The sequence below is a fragment of the Lepidothrix coronata genome, unplaced genomic scaffold, assembly GCF_001604755.1.
Source record: "Lepidothrix coronata isolate B3197 unplaced genomic scaffold, Lepidothrix_coronata-1.0 Scaffold1, whole genome shotgun sequence".
Classification (NCBI taxonomy): Eukaryota; Metazoa; Chordata; class Aves; order Passeriformes; family Pipridae; genus Lepidothrix; species Lepidothrix coronata.
This window is the reverse complement of record NW_016690181.1, coordinates 3,496,947-3,523,410: the sequence shown is the minus strand read 5'-3', so window position 1 is coordinate 3,523,410 and position 26,464 is coordinate 3,496,947. Positions and strand designations below refer to the sequence as shown.

At 48.6% G+C, this 26,464-nt stretch overlaps 1 protein-coding gene across 8 annotated transcripts in view; it reads right to left on the bottom strand.

Annotated features, from left to right (window-relative positions):
• CREB3L1 (cAMP responsive element binding protein 3 like 1) overlaps positions 1–26,464 on the bottom strand; it is a 48,016-nt gene that overhangs the window by 14,404 nt on the left and 7,148 nt on the right. For 2 of the 8 annotated variants that reach the window (XM_017811015.1, XM_017811001.1), the window contains exons 2-7: positions 9,888–10,116; positions 5,027–5,187; positions 3,274–3,352; positions 2,233–2,393; positions 1,450–1,599; positions 599–657 (exon numbers count right to left, since the gene is read on the bottom strand). In XM_017811015.1, the coding sequence (XP_017666504.1) occupies positions 599–657; positions 1,450–1,599; positions 2,233–2,393; positions 3,274–3,352; positions 5,027–5,187; positions 9,888–10,116 (839 nt within the window). Of the gene's footprint in view, positions 1–598; positions 658–1,449; positions 1,600–2,232; positions 2,394–3,273; positions 3,353–5,026; positions 5,188–9,887; positions 10,117–11,604; positions 16,635–26,464 lie in introns of those variants that run through there. The other 6 variants (XM_017811023.1, XM_017811030.1, XM_017811040.1 and 3 more) reach the window with 6 other exon arrangements.

Sequence of the window (26,464 nt, the reverse complement as noted above, 5' to 3'; positions counted from 1 at the left end):
GGGAATGCCCATTGGGGTTGCTAGTACAGAAGTTATTTTCTACCCTGTCAGTGTTATGTGATGTCACCATAAGCTTATGCCTGCTATTCATGCAGGACCTCAGGGTTGCAAGGAGAAAACCAAAGCTAATGCAGAGAGTGGAAGGGGAGGGAGTGTGGGGAATAACTGTAGAGCAAGGTTTTTCTTGCTGTCAAGTGCTTGTGTGTCCGCCTTCATGGGAAGAGAGGGGGAAAAGCCATTGATAGCACTCTCAGAGAGCCCACTGCTTGTGGGACAAAAAAAACAGAAACAACTTCTAGTGGGGAAACAGGACTCTTACCCAAAATCCCACCTTGTTGGCAGCCAAAATGGCCTGTGTTTTGCAGGGGACTAGCCAAACTAAGCAGTTGGAAACATAAAATTTCTTGAGCAATCTTTATCCCACAAGAAGGCTTCTAGGAAGGAGGGGAATAGGGGCAGGATCCCAAACCAAACTCCTGTGCAGCCAGCCTTGCAAGAAATCATACTTTCTTAGCAATTCACAAAACACTAGAAAGGAGGACTGTGCATGGACAGGATTCCTTTTTTTTAAAGATAAGACTGAGAAGAAGAAACTTACTTTTTCTCTAGACACTCCACATACTCTTTCTTCTTCCTGCGACTCTCCTGAGCAGAGATCTGGGAGGGAGGCAAGCCATCAGAGAGGAATCAACATCGTAAACGTCTGGACATTTTGTGGCTCATGCATCTTGTCTGTTCCCTGCACACACAGCACTCTAAATGGGGAAGTCGCCTTCCAGTCTGTCATTCCTACTGGTCTCCAGGCCAAAACTGGGAGGGATGGATGCTGTAGGTATGCAGCCTTTCTTGGCCTGTAGGCCACAACCATTTGTTGCAGTATGTCCCTCACTGCCGAAAGCATCTTTAGGGTTGCTTTGAACTCCTCTGACTCACATGGGTATGTGCTGTGGCCATCTGGGCTGATTCTGCCCCAGATCACTTATGAGTCACCTGGTGATTAATTCAGGCTCTTACCGTTTCTCCCACAGGATGCTTTCCTATACCAGTATAAAGTCTCACAGCCTCTGCCTGGCTCGTGAGCTCTGTGCATCACCCGTCCTGCATCATGCAATGGCTCTGGTTTCCCTGCCTCCACCAGCAAGGGAACTGACCAGGCCAGTTAGTCTGATCTGTGATGCCTTGGCCTGTGGGCCCTATGAAGGCCACACATTCCCAGGAGCTGGGCTGGAAGCCATACTTCCCGGATATGGCTGTATGCAGAGCAAGCATGCAGAGATGACCCCTGGCACCATTTTTGTGGGTTGGGAGGCTCGTGCTAATGTACCAAAGGCAGGATCCCACCTTTTCTGAGCTGCAGTGCAGCTGAGGAGGTGAGGGTAACCATAGCACTGGTCAACTGAGGATGCTCTGGAATCATGGGAACTGCATGATTACATTTTTTGCAGTCACCTTGTTTTTGATTTTCCTCCTGACTCTCTTCAGTGCTTTCTCCTCTGCTTTGGTGAGGGGCAGCTTGGTAGGAATGGGGTAACCCTCGGCAATCAAGGTGCGCTTCTCCTCTTCAGTCAAGAGCAGAGGGCCAGAGGTTCCTTGTAACTTCTGAAACACACACAGAGCATCCATCAGTGCCAGCAAGGAGTTCTATCCCAGTGATCCTCTTTAAAGCCTTGCAGAGCATCCAGAGGCTGTATACCTCAGAATAGAATACACTGCTTCCCACTGATACTAAATAGATGCAGGACAGTGCTTTTTTCTTCTCTCAACCTGATCACGGGGGCACAGCTCAGCAGCTCTTTTGCTTGGGAGGGGATCTGCTCTTTCGTGGTGAGGCTGGCTACACAATTCTACTTCAGGACCCTGCCAAAGAACTTTTGGGCAATGGATAAAATGGTCTGGTTATGGGAATTCTCAATAATTCCTTTCTCTCCCATTAACCTCCTCAGAAAGTCCTCTAGTGCATAGGCCACTTCCCAAGGTCGGGGGTGAAAGACAGTACCTGCTAAAACAAGGTAGCTGATGGTAGGTATTATGCAAGACTCATTGTGCCTCTCCTCACTCCTCACCATCCTGTCCCCACATCCCCGTGCTAAGACATCACATTGCTTTGCCAGAGCATTGCAGCTTGGAGAGCATAACAAGAGCAGGATCCCCTACATGAGCCTTGGAAAGCCTCCAAATCCCTCTGAGCACCAAGGAGCCCTGTGTCCCAGTGATGTCCTGCTGCCTCCTTACGTGTGGTGCTGTGAGGAGAGGTGAGGAGGAGATGGCAGTAGAAGAGCGAGCAGCAGGCCGGGCTGGGCTGGAGGGGGGCAGGGACCGAGGGCTCTGAGATCCATCGCTGTCACTCCCATGGCTGCTGGGTGGAGTTGGAGGCATCTGCACCAGGTCATCTACTGAGAAATAAGGAGGTCAAGTCAATGGGTCTCATGTCAGCCTGTTGGTAGAGGCATAGGAGAGGGTAGAAGAAAGGAGAGGGTGATGAGTTTCCCAAGATGGGGTGGGTCTGAGAATCAGGATGGACTGAGCACTGCCCAAGAGAGAAGTGAGACTGACCTCAAATGTGCTAAACTAGGAACTGCAGGAGAGCTGGTAGGGGCTTTGCCAAGACACTGAAGGTATTTACAAAACAATAAGGTACTCTAGTTCAACCAAAATGAAGTACAAAGCCCATGATGTTCACAAGTACAGGAAACTGTGAGAGAAAAGCTCTTCCAAAAGCACTGCTGGGCTCACACACTTGACAGCACACTTGATCCAAAGGGGCTCCAGTCACTCAGTTAATTTCCAAGCACTTGAAAACTGTCCCCACTTTGTACTGGAGAGCCCTGGGGGCCTTCATGGAAGTGGGAATATGCCTAAGGAATGTCTTTCTGCGGTAGTGGGAGTTCCTATAGTGCTTTCATTTGTGCATCGGCAGATTTTCAGATGTTTGGGTTTCTTTCAAATTAAACTGGATCCTGAATTTCCTGACTTTCAGATGGTTATTTTTGGATAACTCTACGGTCTCTCTGAGGATTTTAAAGGCACTCTTGCATATTTCCAACTCTGAAGTAGCCTATTTTGCCTGGGAGTCCCTATCTGAACAATTTCTGTGTGGCTGCTGGTCCAGACACCGATCTGCATTGGAACAGTGCAATGCTCACTCCTCTATTATTCTGTGCCCCAACGCTACCTTGTATGCATGGCTCTGACCTCAGGTGTTGTCTTTTCTCCCAATATAATAACCATCCATATCTGAGTAATATAGTTGACCAGGAAATTCTATCTTCTTACCTGTAGGAACATTTAGAAACTGGTTCACCTCTTTGGGTTCAGCTTTGATCACAGGTGCTGGAGTAATTTCTATGGGAATCTGTGGAAAAGAAGCAGAAAGAGCTTTTGGGCACCGCCAAACACCTCACCTCCCCTGCCCAAAAGGCTCCCACCAGTTCTGTTCACAGTCACTGCTCCCCTGCTGCCCGTCTTGCCCCACCTCACAGCTCTGCTCCAAAGCAGCCTCTCACCACACATAAAGGAAACCATGAGTTCAAACATAAGCCTCTGAAGTCTCAGTTGCTGGGCACACAGAGTGCAAATATGTTTGCAGAGGAAAAGGCAGAGGCAGATGCTTGTGCTGCCAAGCAATGCACTGAGCTGAGTACCTCCAAAAGGGAGACGACTTTTATCCTTGGCAATTATTTTGATAGACCCAGACAGTGTAATTTAAACCAACCCATGTGTTACCATGCAAAGTCCCTCTTTGATCTGCCTTTATTATAAATGGAAATATAGAGGTTATACAGAACAGAAACAGAACAACCACCCTGTCCTGCTCACATGATTTTCCCCAAGGCCACTGGTCAACTGTTTCCAATCGGAGGGGACTGAGAGCTGAATAAAGAGTAGATTTATTCCCATCTGGGTTATGCTGCCCTTCAGCTCCTTTGCTTGCCAGCCCCCTGCCCACCATAGGTTGGAGTTTTTACACTAAACAGACACATTTCAAACTCCTCCAGACTGTAAACACAGCTGAGAGAAGACCATGGAATGGCTGCTAAGCACACAGCAGAGCTTTGAGGGCACAGCAAGTTCAAGCTGTGTAAATAATAGAGGAAGTTTGTGCACAGCTTTGGCTGGAAAAAACCATTTGTTTTGGATGGCTGCTTAAATGGGAAGATGATCAGCATGAGTGAAAAAAGGAAGTGAACCCCAGAGATGCTCTACTGTTATCTACTGAGCTGCTTCAGGATAGGCAAGGTCTGTGTGAGACTGATCAGACCTTCTCATGAACACAGCTGGACTCAAGGCCAGCCAAACTGAGCCCTTGACTTACACCCAGATGCCAGTGGCATAACTGTACCTCCTTCAGACAAACAGATTTCTTAAAAACCTGGATATGACAAAAAGAGTTGGCCCCTTGTTTCATAGAAATAATAATTCCTGCTGCTTCATAGGAAAAAGCAAGCAGGACCTGGAGTGGAACCTCCACTTCTAGTGAGCAGTTACGAAAAGTGAGAGGCAAAGTGACAAGTCCAAAAGAGAGCGGCAGAGGAGGGATCTATACTCCGGAATAGTGGGGTCACTGGCACCACACTACTTTACACTGTTTTCTGAAAAATGAAAATAAGCCAAGAGTGGCTATAGAAATACTGGCAGATTGGAGGGGACAGATCTCCATCAGGTGCAAACTTAAAGCCTTTGGCTTTTGTGCCAAGGAACTGGGCTTATATTTAACCAAGATTGCAAAGCCTCCTGTGCTGGAGAAAATCCTCCTTTCACCACTTTCTCTATAAGGATAAGCTGTCTTCTAGCTTCACTGCAGAAATCAAGAACAGTTCTAGCCAACATCAGGAATGCTGCTCCTCTGACTGCCATTTCAAGAGGAGAATGACAAATAATGCAGTATCTGGGCTTTGTATCACCTTCTCCTCTCTGTCCAGCAGCTAAATCACCTTGCAGGACCCTGCAGTCACATGGCTGAGTCTGCATCACCAAGGGTGCCGCTGTGTGAGAGCCCAGGTTCCCAATGGATCTTAGATGGGCTCACCTCCTCGGGGACTGGCAGTCTCTGCAGAGGGTTGAGGTTCAGCACTGGTATGGAGCTGGCAGCTAGCTGGGACTCAGGCAGGTCTAGAGCCAGGTTCTGTTCCTGTTTCACCATGATGGAGCAGAGCTTGGGCCCCAGCGACCACACTCCATTCTCCAGCTCTGAAACATGCACAACGTGAGAGTCAAACTCTAGCAAGAACAGGGCAAGGAAAATAAAAGCCATGCAGACAGCTTCCCCCTGACTGAGGAGGCTGTCTTTCCAAGTTTAGCACTGTAATCACACAAGCATGTGCAGGCCCACAACACAGAGTGCAAAAGGGAGTGAAACCCCAGCGTGTGGGGAGCAGACAGGACAGAGCTAGAGGAATTGTATCTCTGCTGTGCTCTGGCTGTGCAGCCCGAGCTCTGGAGGACAGCTGCAGGGTTTCTTCCCCCAGTAATGTCTATGTCTCATCCTCTGGAGCTTATTTATATTTAGGGCTCAGTGAGAGGAGGATGCTGGGCTGTTGCTCCTGAGGCAGCATGGCCAGCATCACAGAGCTGCCAGGTGTGTTACCAAGAATAGCACCATCTCTGTGCTAGAAAGCTGGTGAGAGGGCAAGCATGATGACAGTAAAAGGCTGACAGTGCTGCTTTGGCCTCCAGATGATGTTGTGCCATCATCTGGATGATGGGCTTTTCTGCCTGACAGAAAGGAGGAAGGTCCATTTCTGTGGAAGGAAGCTCAGTGTGGCACCTGCTTGTGAGGCTGCTTCCACAGCTGGTCCCCTCAGTCTCACCTCTGAGACTCTCTCCTTCACCCTGCACTGCTCAGCGGAACTGCTGCCTGCAGCTGTGCCATGCTGCCATTGCTAGCAGGGGCAAGAAGCAGCAGTGAGGGAATTGAAGTGTCTGAAGAGAACTTGCTCCCTGCCTGCTCTGTCCTGTGCACATTTGAGACGTGAGCCTGGCTTGTCACTGGAATTAGAGATCACAGGAACTGGGATTCATGCAGCATCGGATAAACTGCAGCTCAGATGGGAAAAACAGAGTGCTAGGCAGGAAAGCTGCCTGGACTCTGCTCTGAAGTTTTGGTCTTTGCTCTTCAAACACTTCAGCCTGCCAAAAAGCTACTCCTGGCTGGCCTACAGCCTGCACTCTCCTTCTTAATTCTCATGCCTTCCCTTTCCCTTTTTATCTGACAACCAGAAACACATTTGGCTTGACACAGGACAAACTATTGCTAAGCATGTCACCAGATAGTGCCCCAGTTGCCTCCACATGAGGCCATAGTCCAACTCACTCTCTGACCCCTCTTGCACTGCTCCCTGCATGCAGCACTCTCAGTCAGACCCAGGGATGTTGCCTAGCTATCTGCTGCACACAGCAGCTCTTCAGTGCAGGCCGCAGTGCAGAAGATGTCCTGGCAAGAGGAGAGGGGGAAGAAGGTCCTTCTCAGGTCCAGAAAAGCCTGCACAAAGAGTACAAGCAAACAGCTGTTCATGTGGAGCTGCCATCTGATCAAAACTTAAAGGTACCTTAACAACTCAGCTTCTGTTGCCTCTTGGAGACGCCAGGACAGAATCCTGCCTCTGGCTTTTGCTTGGACAGAGTGGTGTTAAAGCCTGGGCAAGGATTATATCAGTTAACACAGTGCTGTCCTTACCAATGGAATATGTTATCTTCCTGTCTTTGGTCTAGCACCTCTTATTTTCTGCCTAGACAAGTATCTCTAGTACATGCTCGTTCCTTCCAGCTGCCTCTGTGACTGGACATCTTCAAGGACAGACACAGCTCCTGTGGCTGCTCTGTGTGTGTATTAGCTGTGAGTGCTGCTCTCAGTGCTGCTAGATCACTTCCTAGAGCTTCCCACAATGCAGCAGGGCCAATGTCATCAGGCAGCGTCTCAGGCAGGGCTGCACTGCTCAGGCATAACAATGGAGAGGCTTCTGAGCAGACACAGAGTGGACTGTGTTTTCTCTGTCCTGCAAAGGACACCAAACCTGCAGCTGGTAGCAAAGTCTCCTGGTATGCAGACAACCCCCCCTGCATAACTCTGGTATGCAGACAGACCCTTTCTGATGGAAGGAGGCAAGGTGGTACACAGCCCTGAGTGTTTGTGTCCAGAAAACGTGGACTGACTTCTGCCTGTCACAGAGATAAAGGACCTTGAGAGATCTTCCAGTCTATCCCACTGCTCTAGGCAAGTTCAACCACATCTGTGTCAGTCCTGACAGATGGTTGTCTGACTTAATCTTACTGCTCTGAAAGGCAATGAAGCATCCACAGCTTCCCCCATTTAAATTCTTCTATGGTTTCACTATGCCCAGTATGGGAACATTTTGCCTCACTATGATTTGAAGCCTCATCTTCCTCATCTTTCCTTTCTGTTGCAAAGCTCTGCATTCCTCTTTTTCTCAGAAGTGTGGGGCACCCTCTGTGGGAGCTGCTGCTGAAGTAAGGGAGAGCAGACCACCAAGAGCTCTCCCCAACGAGACTTGACTCAGTGAGAGAGCAGCCCCCAGTGGTGTCAGTCCAGACAGGCTAAGGAACAGACACCCAAATAAGTATGTGCTGTCTTCCCATTTCCTGTCTACATTCTGACCCCGCTCTCTTTCCCACCCTCTAAGATTTATCTGGGGAGTGATTGGGTTACAGAATCAGAAACACATAGGCCACCAGAGGGTCAATAAGGGATTGAGGAGGAGGCATCTCGTGCGGACACATCTGTGTTCTGCTGCCTGAGAGGATGTTTCAGAGGCCTGGCCAGTCTGTAACCACTGCAGATTTCACTATATGCTGGTGGATGAGGCATCCCAGGAAGCTCCCCCTCTACTCTAGATACTCTGTACATATTAGGAAGAAGTACAGCTGAGAGATATCTGTAGCTGCTCTGGGTTGAGGAGGTGAGGCAAAGAGCAATGAGGAAGCAGGACTTGAACAGGAGGGCTGGCACTAGCCTGAGGCTGGTCCACCACCCGCTGTTCTGCACAACCCTGGTTCCCCCTGCTCCTGGCATCAAATCACACCCTGCAAAACTGAGGGCTGGTACTGACAACTGAAGAAGCCAGTCTGTATGCACAAACCATCTGGAAAGCAGACTCTGCTGATAAGCGGGGTCACAATGCACCCAGTGGCTTGCTCTAGCTGACCTGTGTTTGTGGGAACCATGTGGGAAGGGGGAGGATTTGGAAAAGTTTTGGAGATCTGCAGAAAAGCTGGGAGAAAGCTGATTAATAGCAAGCCTCAGCCAGCTCCAAGCCTAGATAGAGCGAAGGCATTCCTGAGGAGCTCTGCAGACCAAGCAGAGCTTGCTTAATGTTAAAGAAAAGCCATTCCTGGACAATTAATTTTAAATGAATGTCTAAAAGGACTGAGACCGGATGGAACCGTGCCAAAAGGACTGCACAGTGTTGTAAATACTGGATCTGACTCAGGGCTTCACTAGAATATGACTCACATCCAATTATGAGCCAAGAAAGCCCTGGAAAGATGAGCTGAATTATTGAGCTGCAGGATTGGGTGCATAGATACTCCTGTACCTGCCATATTAACGTTAGGCCTTACTTCCTGTATAAAGCTGATCTGCACTCTCAAGAGAGCAAGTGCCAGGTGCATCTCAAGCTCTCCTGAGTTGAGTGCTGTACACTCTGTGCTGGCTTCTGCCCAAGGGTATCAGTGTCACGCTCCATTCACAAGAGTCATAGTCTTGCCTTTGAGACACAGCAGCTGAAGGAGGGGCATGTCCAAATACAGAGGAGAGGAGCAGAAGTGGTAATAAGTGTCTCAGAGAGGAGTCCCTGAGGCAGCTTCATGTAGGCAGTCTTAATTTTCAGAGCTTTCTACAAAATCATCCTTTTTCCTACTGTCATTCCCAAGTCTCTTCTCCTCCTATTCATTTTCAGGGGCAAAATAAAGATGTGTTTATTTGTTCGTGCTGGTTTGGTTTTTTTTAGTTGCCCCCTCCAAGACTGTACTGGAGTTAAAGCTAAGGAAGAAGAAATGTAAGTGGAAAGCTTTTCTGATACTAAGGCAGAGCTGCTTGGCCTGCCATAAGCCTCTCTCCCAGCACCTTTCTGAGTTGCCCCTAAGGAACGTGGCAGATAGTTGTGTCCTTTGAAGGGACCAAAGAGGCAGTGGAGGCCAGCCTCCTCTTCTCCTGCCTTGACATTTGTACCAGAGAGCTGAGATCATTGCTGGCCATTAGAGGGAAGCCTCTGTCCCAGGTCTCACTCTCGCTCAAAGGAATGGTTTTCTTCTGTGTATACTGAGCCTATGCCACTGCTTTTTCAGGCAGCGTGGTGTCCATCAGCTGTTGGGACACCCACACAGTCCCACAAATTACAGGACTCTCTGCAAGGACGGCTCTAAAAATATCCAGCCATCATAAATTATGCTGAAATGAATTGTTTTAAAAATAAGTCTTGAAATTACTGTCCCTCTCTGTCTCCTGCTAAAAAATCTGCCAGTAAAGAAGCCACTTAGCCTTCCACATGTATCAGCACTCATGCTTCCTATGTTCAAGCCAAAACCCTGCTGCCTGATGCCAAAATGGAGCTGGATCTAGGGCATCCACACCCAAGTTTGCAGGATCCTAAAAAGACATTGCCTATTGCTTGTCAGAAGCTGGCAGCACACCGAACCACAGCCAATTATCATCCTTCATAAATAACAGTAAGCCTGGCAAAGGAGCAATGTGACTGTCAAAGCACAAATGGAAGGAAAAAACATAGGCTGTATTTGACAACTGCAGATCACATTCTTCCCTGGATTAGCCACGTGCAAGACCAAGGAATAGCCAGTCTTACACATGGAAGACAGCCAGAGCCTCTGCTAACAGATGTGCCCAAAGTTGTGCAGTGTGCATCTCTCATGCTCACCATTAGTATTATCTTCAGCCTTGACAGGCACAAGGGGGCTCTGGGGAGCAGAGTCTCCACTGAGGGAATAGCTGTGCTCTGCCTGGATGCCTGGAGTGGGTGGATCTAGGTCCATGTCCAGCAGTGGGTTCTTCTCAGCCAGTACTGGGTCATCGAAGAAACTGCTGAACAGGTCATTGGAGAAATCCTCCATGTTGTCAGAGAAGTGATCCAGGTTCTCTGAGAAATGCTGAGAAAAGACAAAGGGAGAGAGAGCGTTAGTGTCAACTCCAAGGGGGATCTGAGAGCCTTCCGCTGCACTGAGAGCCAAACCTTAGTGACAACACTTTTTGGATGGGAAAAAGCAGTTCCTATTCCTTGTCTGCATCAGGTTGACAAAAACACCTTTAATTAAGACAGAAAGGGACGTGGTGCTGTATATCACTGCTTGTTTATCTATGCCACAAACACTCGTGAAACTTCCATATTCTCTCATCTCCCCCTTTCTCTGTGAGTACCTATCTGCATCTTCCTAGCACCATCTTGCTGTGACAACAAACTGAATAGAGCACAAGGCAAGAAATTCCTGTGATGACAAAGTGCAAGTGTGGCAGAAAATCATGGTCTTCAGTGCCTGTCCTTGGTGACAGATACTTTCTCATGTTCTCTGCCAGCGGCAATAGGCACACTGATGGCCCAGAGAACACCAACCCAGCTGCTGATTTCTATCAGAGAAAAAAAGATCGGTTGGATCAACATAACAGGAAGGCCCCCTGTTGTATTTAATTTCCTCTGGGATTTAACAGCCCCTCTGTGGACCATATGAGGTTGTACTCCAGCCAGATAATGCCTGTGAAATTCGGCTCCCCGATGAAGTTTAAACACTACAGATGGGCTGTTAACAACAAACAATCATTCCACTAATCATTCCAGTAACAGTTAGTAAATCTGGCCAGTTCTGCTGCAGAGCTGGGCTCCTGATACTACAGTGAACCTGCTTCCTTTGAGGCACATCCTCCTTTTCAGAAGTCAAATCACTAACTTTTCCATTTGCTACAACAAAGTATGGGTTGGGCAGGGAGAAAAATGATGGCTGCCAAACACCAGCTGAAAAATTATCCCATTTGTTGGCAGATTGAGGCTTCTGGCTCAGGGAGAGGAAAGAAAAGACAGATAGATTCAAGTGACTGTATTACACAGACGGAACTGTGTGACTTAAATGAACTGGAGAGAGCTCAGCAGAGTCGGACTGGGTCTGTCCCCCCACCCCCTGCCTGGAAAAGCATCTGGGTGGGTAGAAAAGCATTGAAAGCAGTATATCGAAATACCAAGAGCAACAGGGTATGGATGAGAGTGGGAGAGAGCACAGAGATCCTAGAGTGGAGACATGAATGCCAGTGAATTCCAGTGTGAGAGCTGAGCTCAGGAAGGAGCCTGGCTCCTAGAGAAGCATGGGGTGCATGCAGTCCTTTCTTTCATCAGTGCTAGGACTGAGGGAGGCGGTGGCCGGAGGACCCCGGATGCCGGAGCCTGTAGGTTCCTGCTCCTACAAGAACGTGTATTTGTTTTACCAGAGCACAGTAGCTCTGTCAACATTCCACTGGCTGTCAGAGGGCTGGGGAGTGAAGTAGGCTTTAGCTGAACAGACCCATGCTTCCAACAAGTGGGGGAGGGAGATGGTGAGCTGCAGCAATCTTGAACATGTCAGTGCCTTTTACCCTCCAACATCATCCCTCACCTGCTCGATTTAAAACCTCAGATGCTCACAGAGCATGCTGGAAGTGGGGGTGGAGTCCCTCCCATGAGCATTCTGCCTGACACGAGGTTTCTCTCCCTTTGCTTCCTTCCCACTTGTCCTCTGACTGCCTGGAGTGACAGCCCAACACACCACCATCCGAGGCTTCCCTGGAGGGCAGACACTGCACGTGAAAGTAAGGCAGAAAAGGCATGCTCATGCTAAATCCCAGCGTTGAGGCCCTCCCTGGATGTCTGGGCTGAAGTTTTCTCCACTTCTTCCCATAGCAGACGCGAGTTGGCGGGGTAGCTTGGTAAAATCTACCCATCCATTTCCAAGTTGCCTAGAAGCATTTCTGCACTTAAATCAAGTGACGGAAAACACCTTCCATCCGTGCAGAGCATAACTTCTTCAGAGGGACCTGAGTCAGCAGATGAAACTGGGTTAGACAGTTATCTAAAAACCACTAGAAAAACAGGTTTTGTCCTATCCTACAGCATAGAGGGATAAAGACTTCGGAGTCCTGAGTATTAACCTCAGAGAGCGTCTGTTCATGTAACAGCTGTTCTTTGTCTTGTGTTCTCTAAACAACACAAGCAAATACAGGATATGAACACGGTAGCCTTACGGTAAGGGCGAGAATATAACCACAGAGAAGTGAAGGGATTCAGAGTGCTGGCACACCACAGCATAGCAGAGCCAGGATAAAACAAGAGGCATTCAAATCCTATATACTGTTGTGACCATCAAAACTAGAACCACTGTGTAGCCCTGGAGGAGAAGCAGAGCTGGATGGACAGCTGTGAGGAGAGCTATCTGCAACTCTGCCATGTGCTTCAAATTTCTTTCATGACTGTGCATTAACAAAGGCAAAGGTGGGAGTAAAGAGAGACAAGAGAATGCATTTATGCAGTAGCTCCACAGATTATCTTTTAGTGGCATCCCACCCACACTTAGAACAACGATCTTTCTCGGTCAGTCAACAATCTTTCCATTGTAGGACAAACCTACCTGGAGGGAAGAGGCAGAGATGTGCCTCTGGCTATATTCCTAAACAAAAAACCAGATTTGTTGGAGGACCTCACTGCTTGGAAGCAAGGATGAAGGCAACACTGTTCTCCAAGAGACATGGGAGTTAGGTCCCCAAGAGACCATTCTCTCCCAGGAGACAGAGACCTACTGCACAGGACAGGGCAAACATAGGTGATAAGCAAAGAATGAAACTTGCAGCTTCCCTGGGCATCCAGAAATGTTGGGGCACCTACCCCTCTCTGGGCTCCTGGGTCATATCCTCCATCACAATTAAATACTGGCAAAGCTTTCTCACCAAAGCAGTCCCATTTCAGTTCTCATCACTCATACATATACCAATCCAACATCTCTAAACACAGACGGTGGAGAGAAGGATGATAGCCTATGAGATTTGGAATAACTATGGTTATTATCAAAGGGGGCACCAAGGATCCGACACCTTCAAGGAGCAAGAGCACCTATAGCTGACACAGAGCTGAAGATTGCTATTTTACTCAAAGAAGGTGGCAAGAAGCAGAGGAAAGCATAAGCAGAAAGGGTAAAGCAAACAAATATAATGACATGGCTTTGTAGCTGGCTATATCCACAATAGAAACTACAGGACCAGCAGGAAGCTGTCACCACATCCCAGGAAGACTGCTGGGTCTCTGGGTTGGCTCCATTCTCTCCTGAATCCAACAGGTATTGTTAATTTTAGATTTCTTATTAATATAAGACACCTGTGCATGCAACCACATGGTAAGAGGAAAAAGAGTCCTCTTGTCCAGATTCAACTGTGATGGGCACAGTGAAGAGCAGCCCAGAGTTTATTTTGGATAGATGCCATCAAAGCCACTGCTAATTAGCTCAGTTTGAGCCTGCTAACCCAGAACAGGCAAACTCTGTCCCACCGAGCCTCATTTTGGGAGCTGCCCTTATCTGGCAAAACTCAGAGGCTTCAGCCATACACTTCCTTTGCATGTGTGAGAAAGAAGGCTTCAGGAAACTGCATGTCCCAGGGTGTGGTGTCTCACAGCTGTGCAGATCATGGCAGAGCATGAGCTTCTGAGCGATATACAGAAGCAGGTTTATCACCTGACCAAATGGATAGTAGCTTTATCCTGGCTGGAAGGTCACATGCCAAAGAAGGTGCTGGGTGGCCACCAGTGCTCCCTTCCCATCTGGAGTGGGGCCAGCACAGCTAAAGGCCTTCATGTGCTGCCACAAAATGACACAACCGTGCTAGGCTTTGGGGAGACTTTTGCTGACACAATGGCAACAATGATCTCAGCAGACCAGGGAAGGTCCAAGAAAGAGTCCCCAAAACTCAGATGTGAAGGAAGGTGGGATAGACAGACATACAGGAGCAGAGCAGGCTCATTCTCTCACAGCCTCTTCAAGACCTAAACTCTTTGAGAGTGCCTTCCAGCCAGCACCCACTCCTCAGAAGGCTGGTCAAGACATTTGTGACAATGAAGGACTCTGCAACTCTATTGAGATCGTCTCGGGTAGATTTTGCTCAGATGGGCCTGGCTTTAGTAAAGAGGACCAGTCAACTGGGAAACTTGACCCTTACCATCCTAGCCCAGAGGGAGTGGGTGTGCAGTGTACTGGGGAAAACAGCTTCCAGATGGGATACGAAGCTCACAGCATAGTCTCATTTTGCATTATTCTCTCCTGTTATCTCCCCCTCCCTTTCACACCCTCCTTCCTTCTCCTTCTAACTATGCTCCAAAGCCAAGAAATAGCACGGGATATGTTTCCAAAGCTGTATTACCAGTGAGCGGTCAGGGAGGGGGCAGCCAAGGGACAGAAATGCAATGGCGAGGATGTGCTGGATTTCCTGATCCAAGCCTGATTTCTAGCTGCCCATCCCCCCCGCACAGTTCTAGGACGACGGGGAGGCAATGCCCAAAGAGGATTAGCCAGTGTGCACAGGTATGGAGAGGCAATGACCATCACATCTCTAGGCCCAACAGAGAGCCTTAAGCTGTTCTGGTGCCACAGGAGAATCTGCTCAAGCTGAGGACATCTCAGCTATGGGGAGAGAGTGAGAATCTGTCAGCTGCTGGCTTCTGCTCCCTCCCACTCCGGGTGATCAACATAGGCACTGAGTCTTCCAAACATATTTCCACCACATGTTTTCATCCTGACCTCATGCTTAGGGTTGTCTAAATAGCACACTGTATGTGCGTGCGTGCACTTCTCATTTGAACACCCTTTCCTGTTGTACAACAGTTATCTGGGGAGCTAATGTAAGGCATTCAGACATCCAAATGCAAGCTGTACGTTTCTCCCCACCCAGAGCTGGTGTTAGACCTCTGGAGGCCTCAAGCACAGACTGAGGCACTAAGCCTTCTCCCCTGCCTGGGCGTGCATGGAATGCCTTAAGGTGTCACTCCTGTAGCCCAGGGGCACTCTGCATGGATGAGGAGGGGATGATTTCCTCTCCCTGGATCCAGTTCTCTGTAGTCATCCTGGCTGCCTCTGTCCCTCCTTTTCCTTTTCATGCTTCCATCCTTTGACTGTGACTTTTCCTTTCCCATCTCCAGCTGAGTTGTTTGGAGACAGTCTCTCTTCAGGATCAGCCTGGTTCTCACAGCCTTTCTGGTCCCATCACAATGGTCTCACTCCAAAGAGAAAGCAGCGAGGGGCTAATCCAGCTGGGCAGCAGCCCAGGCCCAGGAGACGAAGGGCCTTTGCAGGTTGGAGGTTCTGCTCGTGCTGGCAGGCAGTGAAGATGGGGAGTGGATTCTTCTGAGTTTTCTCTTTTCTTTTTGAAAGTATTTTTCCTCTTTGCTTGCCAAGATAAATCTCCTGTCCCAGCTGTGACATCTGCATTTCCCTTCTCTGCTTTCACTAAGGAATGAAGCCCCCTGCACTCCAGCTGCAGAGCTGAGGTTTTCTTTACATTCCAGGAAAGAAGAGCCCATACACTCCAGACAGTCCTTCTGCTCTCTTTAAAATGCAGAGAATTTTAGACCTTATGAAAGTGAAGTTCTCAACAATGTTAACAAGATTCAGGCAGGATGGACAGATGCTGTGAACACTTCTCCACACACTCCAGTTGGTGCATGTGCACCCCGAGGGGCTCAAGTGATCATCCAACCACCTCTTGGCTCTCAGACCCCTCTGGTACCCCTCTATTCTGACCTGTATTGCTCTTGCTCTCTCCCCTCATGTACCACTGCTCCCTGCTCCTCCATGCCTCGTCTGCCCAGATCCCTGATCTGCTTGGACAACTTGTCATTGCCCTGCTACCCCCTTGCTATTCCTGCTTCTCTGTGTGCCATGGCTGAAGCACCAAAGGCCAAACTGTCTGTGGGCGCCATTACCATTTCCCTCCAGCAGCAGGACAGCACTTGGACCAGCAGCACCTCTCAGTCTTTCCCAGAGACTGTGGCAATGCCCAAGTCACCTGTGATTACTTTCAGCATCACAACGTTGAACTGCATGGTGGACCAAACTGAACCTGATCTAGAACCAGGCCCAGAATTTGCTGCTGTCTGTAGAATCACAGAGTCACAGAATCGGTTAGGTTGGAAACGACCTCCGAGATCATTGAGTCCAACCTATGACCAAACACCATCATGCGTGCACATGTAATCACCACCTCCCTGGGCAGTCCATTCCAATGTCTAATCCCTCTTTCTCTGAAGAAAGTCTTTCTAATGTCCAACCTAAACCTGCAGCTTAAGACTATATCCTCTCGTTCTCTCACTAGTTGCTTGGGAGAAGAGGCCAACCCCCACCCAGCTACAACCCCCTTTCAGGTAGTTGTAGAGAGCGATAAGCTCTCCCCGGAGTCTCCTCTCGTCTCTGCAAGGCTCAGGCACAACTCGCTGTGGAAACCTCCTTCCACCGCGCATCCGTGCCAAGGTCCTGGATTTACAATTTCCAGCGCTAGGCGCCACAAGACATAGGAGGGACCGACGGCGGCTCAAGGCACAATCAGGGGAGGGCGACTGAGGGCGCGGCGCGCAGGGCCCGGGTGCCGCAGCCCCTCACGGGCCGGGCGGTCCGGCCCGGCCCCCCCGCGCGCGGGACGGCCGCCGGCGGGTAACGGTCGCCGCGGCGCGCTTCCAACGGCCCGCAGCGGCGGCCGCCCATTGGCCGGCGCCGCCGAGCGGCGGCCAATGGGAGGCGGCTGCCAGCGGCGCGCGGCGGGCGCGAGGAGTGCAGGGTTAGGACGGAGCGACGCGGGCCGCTCCTTCTCCTGCCGGGATCCTTTGGGAGCGCCCCAGGGAACACCGTCCCGGCCCTTCTGCAGGCACCCTCCGGCACATACGGCTCCCATGGCTTGCTGTAACCTTCCTGGCAAGCAGGAAGGTTTCCTGATTTTTTCCCCCTCCTCCCCTACAACCCTGGCAAGGGGGACAAAGCCATCAGCTGGCGGAGCGGGTGATGTTGTTAAAAGCATGTGCACAACACAGACCCCTTCGAAATTCCGACACTGCAGCTGTGTAATAGCTCAGAGTTTACAAGCCTGCAGTTCATTGGGAAGGAACCTTGGGAGGCACCAGCTCAGGAAGAGAGGGCGAGTTAAGTATTTTACTTCAATGTTTTTGCTCCTGAAAGAATAAAAAGAAGGGAGAAAAAGGGGAAGTTGAAATCTGCTAGCCTGTGACTGGGTTTCCCAGCAGCACCGGTGGATGCACTTTGAGTGCTGCTGCAGTCCCCACATCTGGTTCTAGTGTGTTCAGCATAAATAGGATTAGCAGCCGGCATTGGCAGTGGTGATGTGGGAGAGATTGGGAGTGCCCTGCAAGAGGAATGACTGAAGCAAGGCAGAACGCAGACCGATGTGAATCAAAAGGCAAGTGGCACTGCAGTGTGGCCATAGTGTCGTGGCCATAGTGTCGTGGCCATAGTGTCATGGCCATCTGTGTGTCCTCCAATCACCTGCGGGTGCCACAGTGCAGGGCAGGTATGCACGTGCTAGGGCGGAGGGGGAAATGGCAGCCACCCTTTGGCAAAGTTGGCTCCACTGCCCTGGAGTGGGAAGCAGCTACAGTACATAGTTTGCCTATTGCATGAGACTTGCTGAATCTGCAGAGACAGGAGCACCCCTCCTCCCGGAGCAGCAGCACCCTGGAGGATAATGAGGAATGCCTCCACTTTTCAGAGTGCTTTTACTGTCTGTATCCTACATATGCAATGAACATCCCAAATTTCCTTTGGCTTACAACTGCCTTGCAGCTGACTGGTTAAAAAAAATTAGAGCGGGACTTAAACCATGCACAGAAGCGGACACAACCCTCTTGGGATGAAACATTTAGATCAGCTGCTCTTAGCCCTCATTTGGCAGAAGATTTGGGGTGTATTTCTAGGAGTCTGTGAAAGGTAAATAAAAAGTTTGTCCTTCAAGGCTTTTCTTGAACTTGGAGAACTGAAGACACCTGCTTGCTACAGAACAAAGTCGCCTTTATTTCTGAGCCATCATGGTGGCAGCTGGGCTGTGTTCAAACAGAGATGCGTAGGAGCTGTTCTCCATGGGAATGCAGGTACCCCTGGGCAAGCTGGCAGGGGTCTCTTCCTCTTCTTTGCTCCTTCCCAAGCCAAGGTCAGTACAGTTTCCAGGCAGAGACTTCACAGAAGCAGTAGCTCCTGGAGAGAGAAGCTGTATTGTCATCTCTGCTCTCTTGGCCAAATTGGTGCTTTGTGTTAACATGGCAGCCTCAGCTGCATTTGCAGCAGGCTCTCAGTGACACTCTAACTCCACACCATGATGGGGGGCTTTCAGCTGCTGGAGTGTCTCGGGGAGGAAGTTCACGTGAACTTTATGTCCATATGTGTGAAAATAGAATCCATCAGTTTTGGGAAGGCCCTATCTGCTATGTGATCCCGATCCACCTTCATCCAGGTGTGCCCTTTGCAGAGCCCAAACACATCCATCCCTTCTCAGTCACCACAGAGGCACAGCAGCAAGAACACAACTGGGTGTCCATAGCCATGCCTGTAGGCGTACAGCATCCCTGCACAACCTAGGGATGTATCTCTGGCCCAGCCTTGCAAATCTAGAGGCAAATCTACCCTGGAAAAGCCTACGTGGATTTAATTGTGTGTGGCATGTCTGCCTGAGCAGTTTGCGGAACAATTCTGCTTAACGGTGAGGGATGTGTGGTGCAATGAAAGGCAGCAGACAGGGCAAATGAAAGAAAATACTGGTTTACTCCGCATGACTCTCTGTGAACAATCCTGCCATGCTGACGTGAAGCTGGGTCACAGTATCACCAAAAGACATGAAATGCAGAATGAATGTTCAATACAATTGAAAACAAATTAGAGAGGTGCAACTGCTCAATCTGAGCACCAGTCAGTGGGATGGGAGCGTTTATATTCAATAACAAAAATAAGTTAGAATAAATGCCACTCCACTATTGCCTCCATCTTTCTTGGAAGCTTCTGGCCCTGCCCAGTATGGAGTTGCCAGAGTTGGCAGATCTCTACTCTTAGACAGCCTGTCAGCCTCATACCATTATGAGCCTTTTTTCTGCATCTTGCACGAAATCAAGAAAGGCACACTGGGAGATAGAGGAAATCTTTGGGAGATAACCACAAAAGGAGGAAAGGTCTGTATTATCTTTACAATCATTTTCATTTGTTTAATTGAAACTGTTTCTCTTCAGTGCTCAGAGAGCAAAATCAGAGATAATTCACATTTTGTCCCCTGGCAGGTCCCTGTAGACCCATAAAGAAAAGCAGGACTTGGAAGAGGAAGATAGTTGTACTCTGTTCAAGTCCAAAAGCTGAGGCATGCAGCTAATACCAAACATTACTGGTGGCTTTCATTCCTTGGGCCTTTGTAAAGGGCAATTACAGAGCAACTAAGTATGGACTAGCTGATTTGTGACTCAAGGATGTGAGGGATTTTCACGCAAAATCTTGAGAGGGCAAGAGCTGGAACTCTCTTCAGTGGCCAGGCTGGGTTTTGCAAGCAGCAGACTGAATGGGGTCCCGCCCCAGGACAGTTTTCAAAGCAATTCAACTTGGAATGCAGATTTCTGACCTGCTGCCAACATCCCAGTGGAAAATCTGTGCCCTGAGCAGCAGATAGGAAATTAAACTTCAGCTTCAATGCTGAGGGTATCATTTTCACCATAGCAGTGGAGCTGCAGAAACCAGAGTCTCTGGAGAATGGGGAAACCCTTCCTAGCCCACAAAGGGCAGTAGCACCTCTAAGACCATTCATCACTACCGGGGCATCCTGGATTAACACCATCCTGGGGTAGATGTTGGTGTGATGTTGGTGAACCAGGGGGTCAAAGCCCTTTATTTCCAAAGATGAGGATGGATATCTGACTGGTCAGAGATCAGGCAGTCATTTCAACCATGGGATGAAAATCACTGCTGAAGGAGAAAGGAAGTCTGTGAAAACCCTTTCACAACACCTGGCTCTTGAGCTACGCCCTCTTCAAGCTGGACTTCTTCATGACGAGGCCCAGCAGCCAAGTGCCCTGTAGCTGTTCAGAAGAAGTAGAAATGTGGAGATGCATGGTATCATGCACTCAAGCTTCTGAGAAGATCCCAAGTTCCTTTGAAGACAGGAAACCTATTATGCCCTGAATTCCTGCCGTGTAAGTTCCTGTGTCTGAGATCAAGCAGACATCTGCATCCCAGCATTGGAGTGGTGTCTGCAGAAGCTGGTGGTTTTATGAATCCATTTTCTGGATGTCCCTGGAGCAGAACAAGGAGATGATGCACAGTTTCATGGGTTTTAGAGCCTAGAGGAACCAGTCTGGTAATCAAATATGGTTCCTTACAGAGCTGAGTGCAGGAGCTGCATTCATGTCTCCTGCTTCAAACTCATCACGTGCAACTGATCTCAGTTTAATGCCTCCAGATGAATCCGCTCCTTAAAAAAAACACAACCAAATCAACTAGAAGCTAAATACAGTCACCAAACATATGAGTCATTGCAAAGAGGAACTCTCTAGCTTAAGTGTCCAAAGTGTTTTCTCAGGCTTTTTGCTCTTAGATAAAAAAGTCCTTACTACCAGAGATCTTCGTGAGAACAAATCCAACTCACCTTTTAATTTGTGGAGTGTGGTATGGCATGGCCACCCTGCCAGGTTATTCTACAGACAGCAGAAACAGCATTGGTCATATTGCAGGCAGGGAAAACTTGAGGACTTATTTAATGATGGCAAGTGGTGGTCACGTAACTCCACGTTAGCAGCAGGTTTAAAGATTAAATTATCTTTCTGTGTAGTTAATTGCTAGATTTTAACATGATCAATTCACAGGGCGAAGTGAGTGATTCCTGTGGCAAAAGAAGTTACAGCCCTGCCGTGGTAGTCAGTCCAAAGTGCGAGCCTTAGAAAATCAAGATAAAATCTACAGTGGTTTGGCTTCTGGACATCCTTTCAGACATGGCCTTATTCTGTAGGTATATAATCCAGGACCAGAAGCAACAATAACCATCCATCATGTGGATAACATAACAGTGTCCATCATGGTTTTATGTGCAACAAAAGAGAAGAAGCATCAGTGAGAACGTCCGTTTCTGTCCCTTAACCCCAACACTAAGTGAATTTTCCCAAGTATGGTGTTTTCCATATAGACGAAACCCTTCACAAGTGCCCAGTGTGTCTCCCAGCACAGATGCAGCCAGCCCTCTGTTCCTGCCTGGATGCTTATAGCAGCAGGCATTCTCATGCCAACCTCTTCCCTCATGCCTCTGCTTCCTGATTCTCCCCTGCTGTCCTCCTCTTTTGCTGCCTTCTTGTCTCTTCTCTCTGAAATGGTGCACACATTTGGCTTGCCTTCATTGTGTGATAAATCTCACCCTGCATCTTGGGTTCGTTTTCTGAAAGTTTTGAATGGTGTCTTGGAAATGCTGTTGGACAATAGGAGCTCTTTGAACCCTGGCCAGCTGGACGGGACTCCTTGCGTTGCAGCTGACATGCAGGCTTTGGCGGTCTTTCTCGACTCTCTCCTCTCTTCTCTTTTCTTTACAGCATTTGAATTGTCCTCAAACTTCATTTTTTGAGTGGGCAGTGCATTTCTGAATATTTTCATCATTATATTATTATTAATTGTGGTCATGACTATTTCTCCTTCTGCTGGCACTCCTGGGTGTATCTCTCCTCTCTCACTTAATATCTTGGGTAAGACTACCTTGGCCACAACCCACTCAAGCAGTGACTCAGAATCCCTGGCCCACTCCCAGCAGAGATGCAAGAGTTTTGCCAATTGGTTTAAAATGAGGCCATCGTTTTCCAGAGCTACTCTTGCACTCAGCAGAGCTGAGTCGGGTGGAAAAGCTCAGCTCTGTGGTTCCAGGGAGTCCATCGCTGGTGGACAGGCAGTCCCTGGGGTATTATGAAAGCAGAGCCCTGCTCCCTTTGGGTGCTCCCTTTGGGTGCAACTTCTGAGCCAGGCAGTAGGATTCTCTGCTGAAAATAATTTTGCTCCCTAGGGGTCACTGCATTCAACTTCTCCATTCCCAAGCCTGTGGAGGAAACAAAGCTAAGGGAGGCATGTGGGCATGATGTGAGGGAGAGAAATAGCATAGTCTGAAGCAGGCCCCTCGTATCTCTGGATTTGAGATTTGCTTGCAGCAGTGGTACGCTGTAGAAAACCCCCATCTTCATCCTCCAAGCATCTCAATTTTTCCTAGCCATACAGGAGCTTGGGAATTGTCCTGATTCTAAAGGCAGGAGGGGACCTACGGCTCAACTGTTTGCACCTCCACACATTGAGTTTATGTTGTGATGAAGGCTGCTTTATGACTGAGTACCTCCTGTAACTTAAAGACCTTCAAACAGTGTACTCTTATAGAGGTGGACATGCAAACCTTCATTTCATGCGCTGGGAAGGACTCAAGAAAAAAAGAGATGGCTGGTCTCGGTGAGGCATGGCTGTCTCCCACAGATCATAGAGAGAACCCGAGTCTGAATTCTTCCCACTAGACTGCACTACCTCCTGGAAATGGCACATAGTGATAGAGAGAAGGGGACCACAGGCCTTCCACTATGAAGAGTGGGCATATGGCAGCGTCAGATCATGTCCTTCCCATGTGCTGAGAAGCCCACCTGCTTCACAGGGTAGCTGAGAGTCCTGGTGCTCTTTAGTGCTGGCAATTGCAAGGGAGAGAGACTGAGATTATCTGTTGCTTTTTACTCACATCTACCAATGGGAGGAATAGGTCTTGGGTCAAATAAATTTCTCTTTCTTCCTGTTCTGCTGCAAGGCCCACTAGGGCAGGGAAGCCCACAAGCATCCAGGAATGGCAGTTCTGCCAGCCCTCTCTGTGCTGGTGTTGAAGGCTGAGCAGACTCCTGAGCTCAGCTGCAGCAACCCAAGCAGTAGGCAGAGGTGTCACCCTCTCTCCAGCTGCAGCACGGTGCAAAGCACAGCTGGTTGCCTGTGTGGAGCTGCCTCTCCCTGGCTGGCAGGCTGGCTGCAGCTGGCCTCCGCTCCTGCCAGCGGGGTGGCATTGCTGCTTCTGCTTGAGGAATGCAAACCGCTCTTGAGGATCGGCCAGGAAAAGTCCACAAATAGCAACAGGAAATCAAAATGCCCGCTCCAGACATGCACTAGATACGAGGCCATCCAGCACAAGGAGAAAAATCAAATGCTGGACAATGGAGATTACATCACGCTGTGGATAAACCTGTGAGCCTGTCCAACTGGGGCCATGCCAACAGGTCCAGATGGCTCAGAAATGCTAACTGCATAGCTACCTCTCTCTTGTCTTCACTTTTTCTTTCCTCTTTCTCTCCCTATTCTCCATCCCTTCTGGCCTCCTTCCCTCTTCCCTTTCCCAAAATAAATAAATAAAAAAAAATCCTCTGACAACTCTATGTAATTCAGTTTCATCAAATGTCAGAAAGGCATCTGAGACCAGTGGATGAGCAACTGGTCTGGACACGGGTCTCTGTCACTTACTTGTAGATATCGAGGCTGTGACCTCATCACGCTATGTAGCTGCTGGGCTTGACACAGTAACGTATGCCTTCATCTCACCTGGGACTTAGCTCCTGGCCACAAAGGAGGAGGCTGCCAGGGCTGCTCCCCTGGAGCCTGAAGCATGTAGGAAAATTAAGAAATCAGCATTGCTTCTGCTCTGCTGCAACTCACACCCCAGCTGCTTGCAGCTGCCACTGACTGCTCGCTGTGGCTGCAGTTACAAGGGGAGTTCTGCTGTCCTCACTAGCAGCCTCTACCTACCACCCTGGTGCTAATTAGTGACAAAGAAAGGAGCGCAGCACCCTCTGTTCTGTCCCCAGCATTGACCAGAGCAGCATGTGCTGCTACTCAGCTCTCTCCCAGAATGATAAAAACAGGACTCAAAGACATGTAAGGAAAAAGTGAAAAGTGTGTGCTTTGCCAGGTCTGAAAAAGGGCTGCAGGCCATTTACTCATTACTTACTGCTAATCCAGCTGCTGGACTGCTGCCAACTATATTTGACAAAACCTGAAGAGCAGGAGAAGCATCAGAGAATGGAAAAGCAACCTCTGTATCACTCTTCCCAATGGATGATGATGATCCTAACTTTACAAGTCTGGCAGACTTACTGTGAGGAAAAGGCACCTCCAAAGAAAGGGAAAGTACAAAACGATGCTCTGAGAAGCAGGAGGGATGACATGGGTCTTGAACACCTTGCTAGGGGACTGATAAAGCCATGACACTCTGGTATTTTTAGCTTGTTACCTCCTTCTCATTTACAAACCAGGGGAGACATAGTCTGGGAGCCTGGGAACTCAGCCCAGGCCTGACCATGCAGCAGTTTTGGGCAGAAATGTAACAGAGTGCTCTCAGCAAGTTGCATCAAACCCAGGGAGAAGTTAGGTTTTGTGACTGAGCCAGGATCTGGTTGTGCAGTGGAGGATGAGGTATGAGTACAGCCCATTCACTGGATTTATATAAAGCACAAATTGTTTGGTTTTCAGTAAGGCCCAAAGAGGTCAGGCCAGCAACAGCATGGGCCAAGTACTTTAGTTTAAATCCTAATGCTGACCAACACAGTCACTCAGACTGACACAGAAAGATTACTCTGGATTAGCTTGAAGTATCTGAGGTCAAAATCAGACACATGCAGTCCACAGGGACAAGGAACAGGAGAGGGGTGAAGGATAGCTGGGAGATCAGTGTAGAATAGATCAGCCAAACTGAAAATGTTGCTAATATCATGTATAGCTACAAAGACTTTCAAAGAGACTCTAACCAGGGAAGTAAGGTAATAGCTCCTTTGAACTTTTCCTGGAAGATATTTACTAGGGAAACCTCATCCCAGTCTAACTTTTCATTGATCTGCTTCACCTATTGATGACACTGCCTCACGTCAGTAAGAACATGTAGTTTTTTAAAGCAAGCAAAAGCTGTATCACTGGAAGTGATGCCCTGAGGATCACACACTAAGTAACTGGCAGAGCCAGGACTATGACACAGTTCTCCCATTCCTGACAACCTCACTGCATTACTGATCATAAAGAGAGAAAAAAACACAACAAAACCAAACCCAATGTCATTCAATTGGTAATTCAGTATTTGTGGCTCAACAGCACCTCGTCAACTCTCAGAGTTTGCCACATTTGCTTGGAAAGAAGAGCCAGATTTCCAGCACTCCCCGGGCAAAGAGCTCCCAGATCGAAAGACTGAAAAGTCTTTGAAAGAAACCTTCCATCAACAGTCTTTACAAATGTCAGAGCTGGTTTCCTCCTCCCTGAGCTTCCTGGCTTGCAGTTCCTCCCCCAGGGCAGCAGTGAGCTCAGCCAAAAGCACTTGCCCAGCTCCTTCCTTCAACTGTCATGAGTTTACTGGACTAATTTAACATTAAGCTGTCATGACATGCAAAAATTAACTACTGAGGCTCTGGACCTGGGTCCTCTTTGTCATCCTGGTCTCCCTCTGCCTTAGCTACCTCTTCTAGAGGGGAAAGCTCTTCTCACAGGAGTGAGAGGACTGCAAATATTGCAGACACAGGAGCAGGTTCTCATGGTAGACTCCCTGCACCTTGAACAGCAGAGATGTGTTATTTTTGATCTGCAGTGCTTCCCTCTGGATGTGCCCTGCCATCAAGAGGAGAAGCCATGACACTGGCAGGGAGCTCAGCACAGGGGAAGTTGTTTGGACATCAGAGAAAGTTCACCTGCAGGAGGGATGCTGACAATCCAATATGACTGTCCAAAAACAATGTAGTATCCAGCTCCCTCCTCCGTAAAATGCTTGATGCCAGGCCCAAGTCGTAGTTCTCCTCCAGCCTTCCAAGGGAGCCCTGACATTCCAGTTGCAGGGGAACTCCTGACACAGATTGCTGAGCTGAAGGTGTTATGTTTTGCATCTATTCTAGGAAAAATGCTAACTGCATTTTGAGCAGGCTTTGCTAGTCGGGTCAGCCAGACTGACCTAAGCAAACATTTTTCCTAATCAAGACAAAGTCACAGTGTAAAGAAGCCAAAAGAAACTTTTCTGAGGTAGTCAGGGGTAAGTTTCCTCTGGAATAGGATGGACCATGATCGTAATGAATGACCTCACATAAGCCATCACCTTTGAGTGCTAGAGATGGTACTAATTACCCCAGTACTGTTTTAAATTACATACTAATTTCAGAGAGAATAGCCTTGCACAGTACTGTACAGGGAATTTTTGCAGTCTTAGAAAATGATAAGATAAAATAGGACAAGAAATATAGGAGTGAAACAGTGTGTGGATATGTGCAGTTCCAACCTTCATGAGACCTTGTTCTGGCTAAACGACATGTCAAGATCAGTGTCAAGCATCTATCACTTGGACACTAACCAAACCAGAGCAGCTCCTCATGATTTCAAAGGCAGAAAGCCCTGGAAGCATTTAAGAAAATAAGAGTAAAGGAGATACGCAAAGAAAGAGAAAAGAAGATGGGTA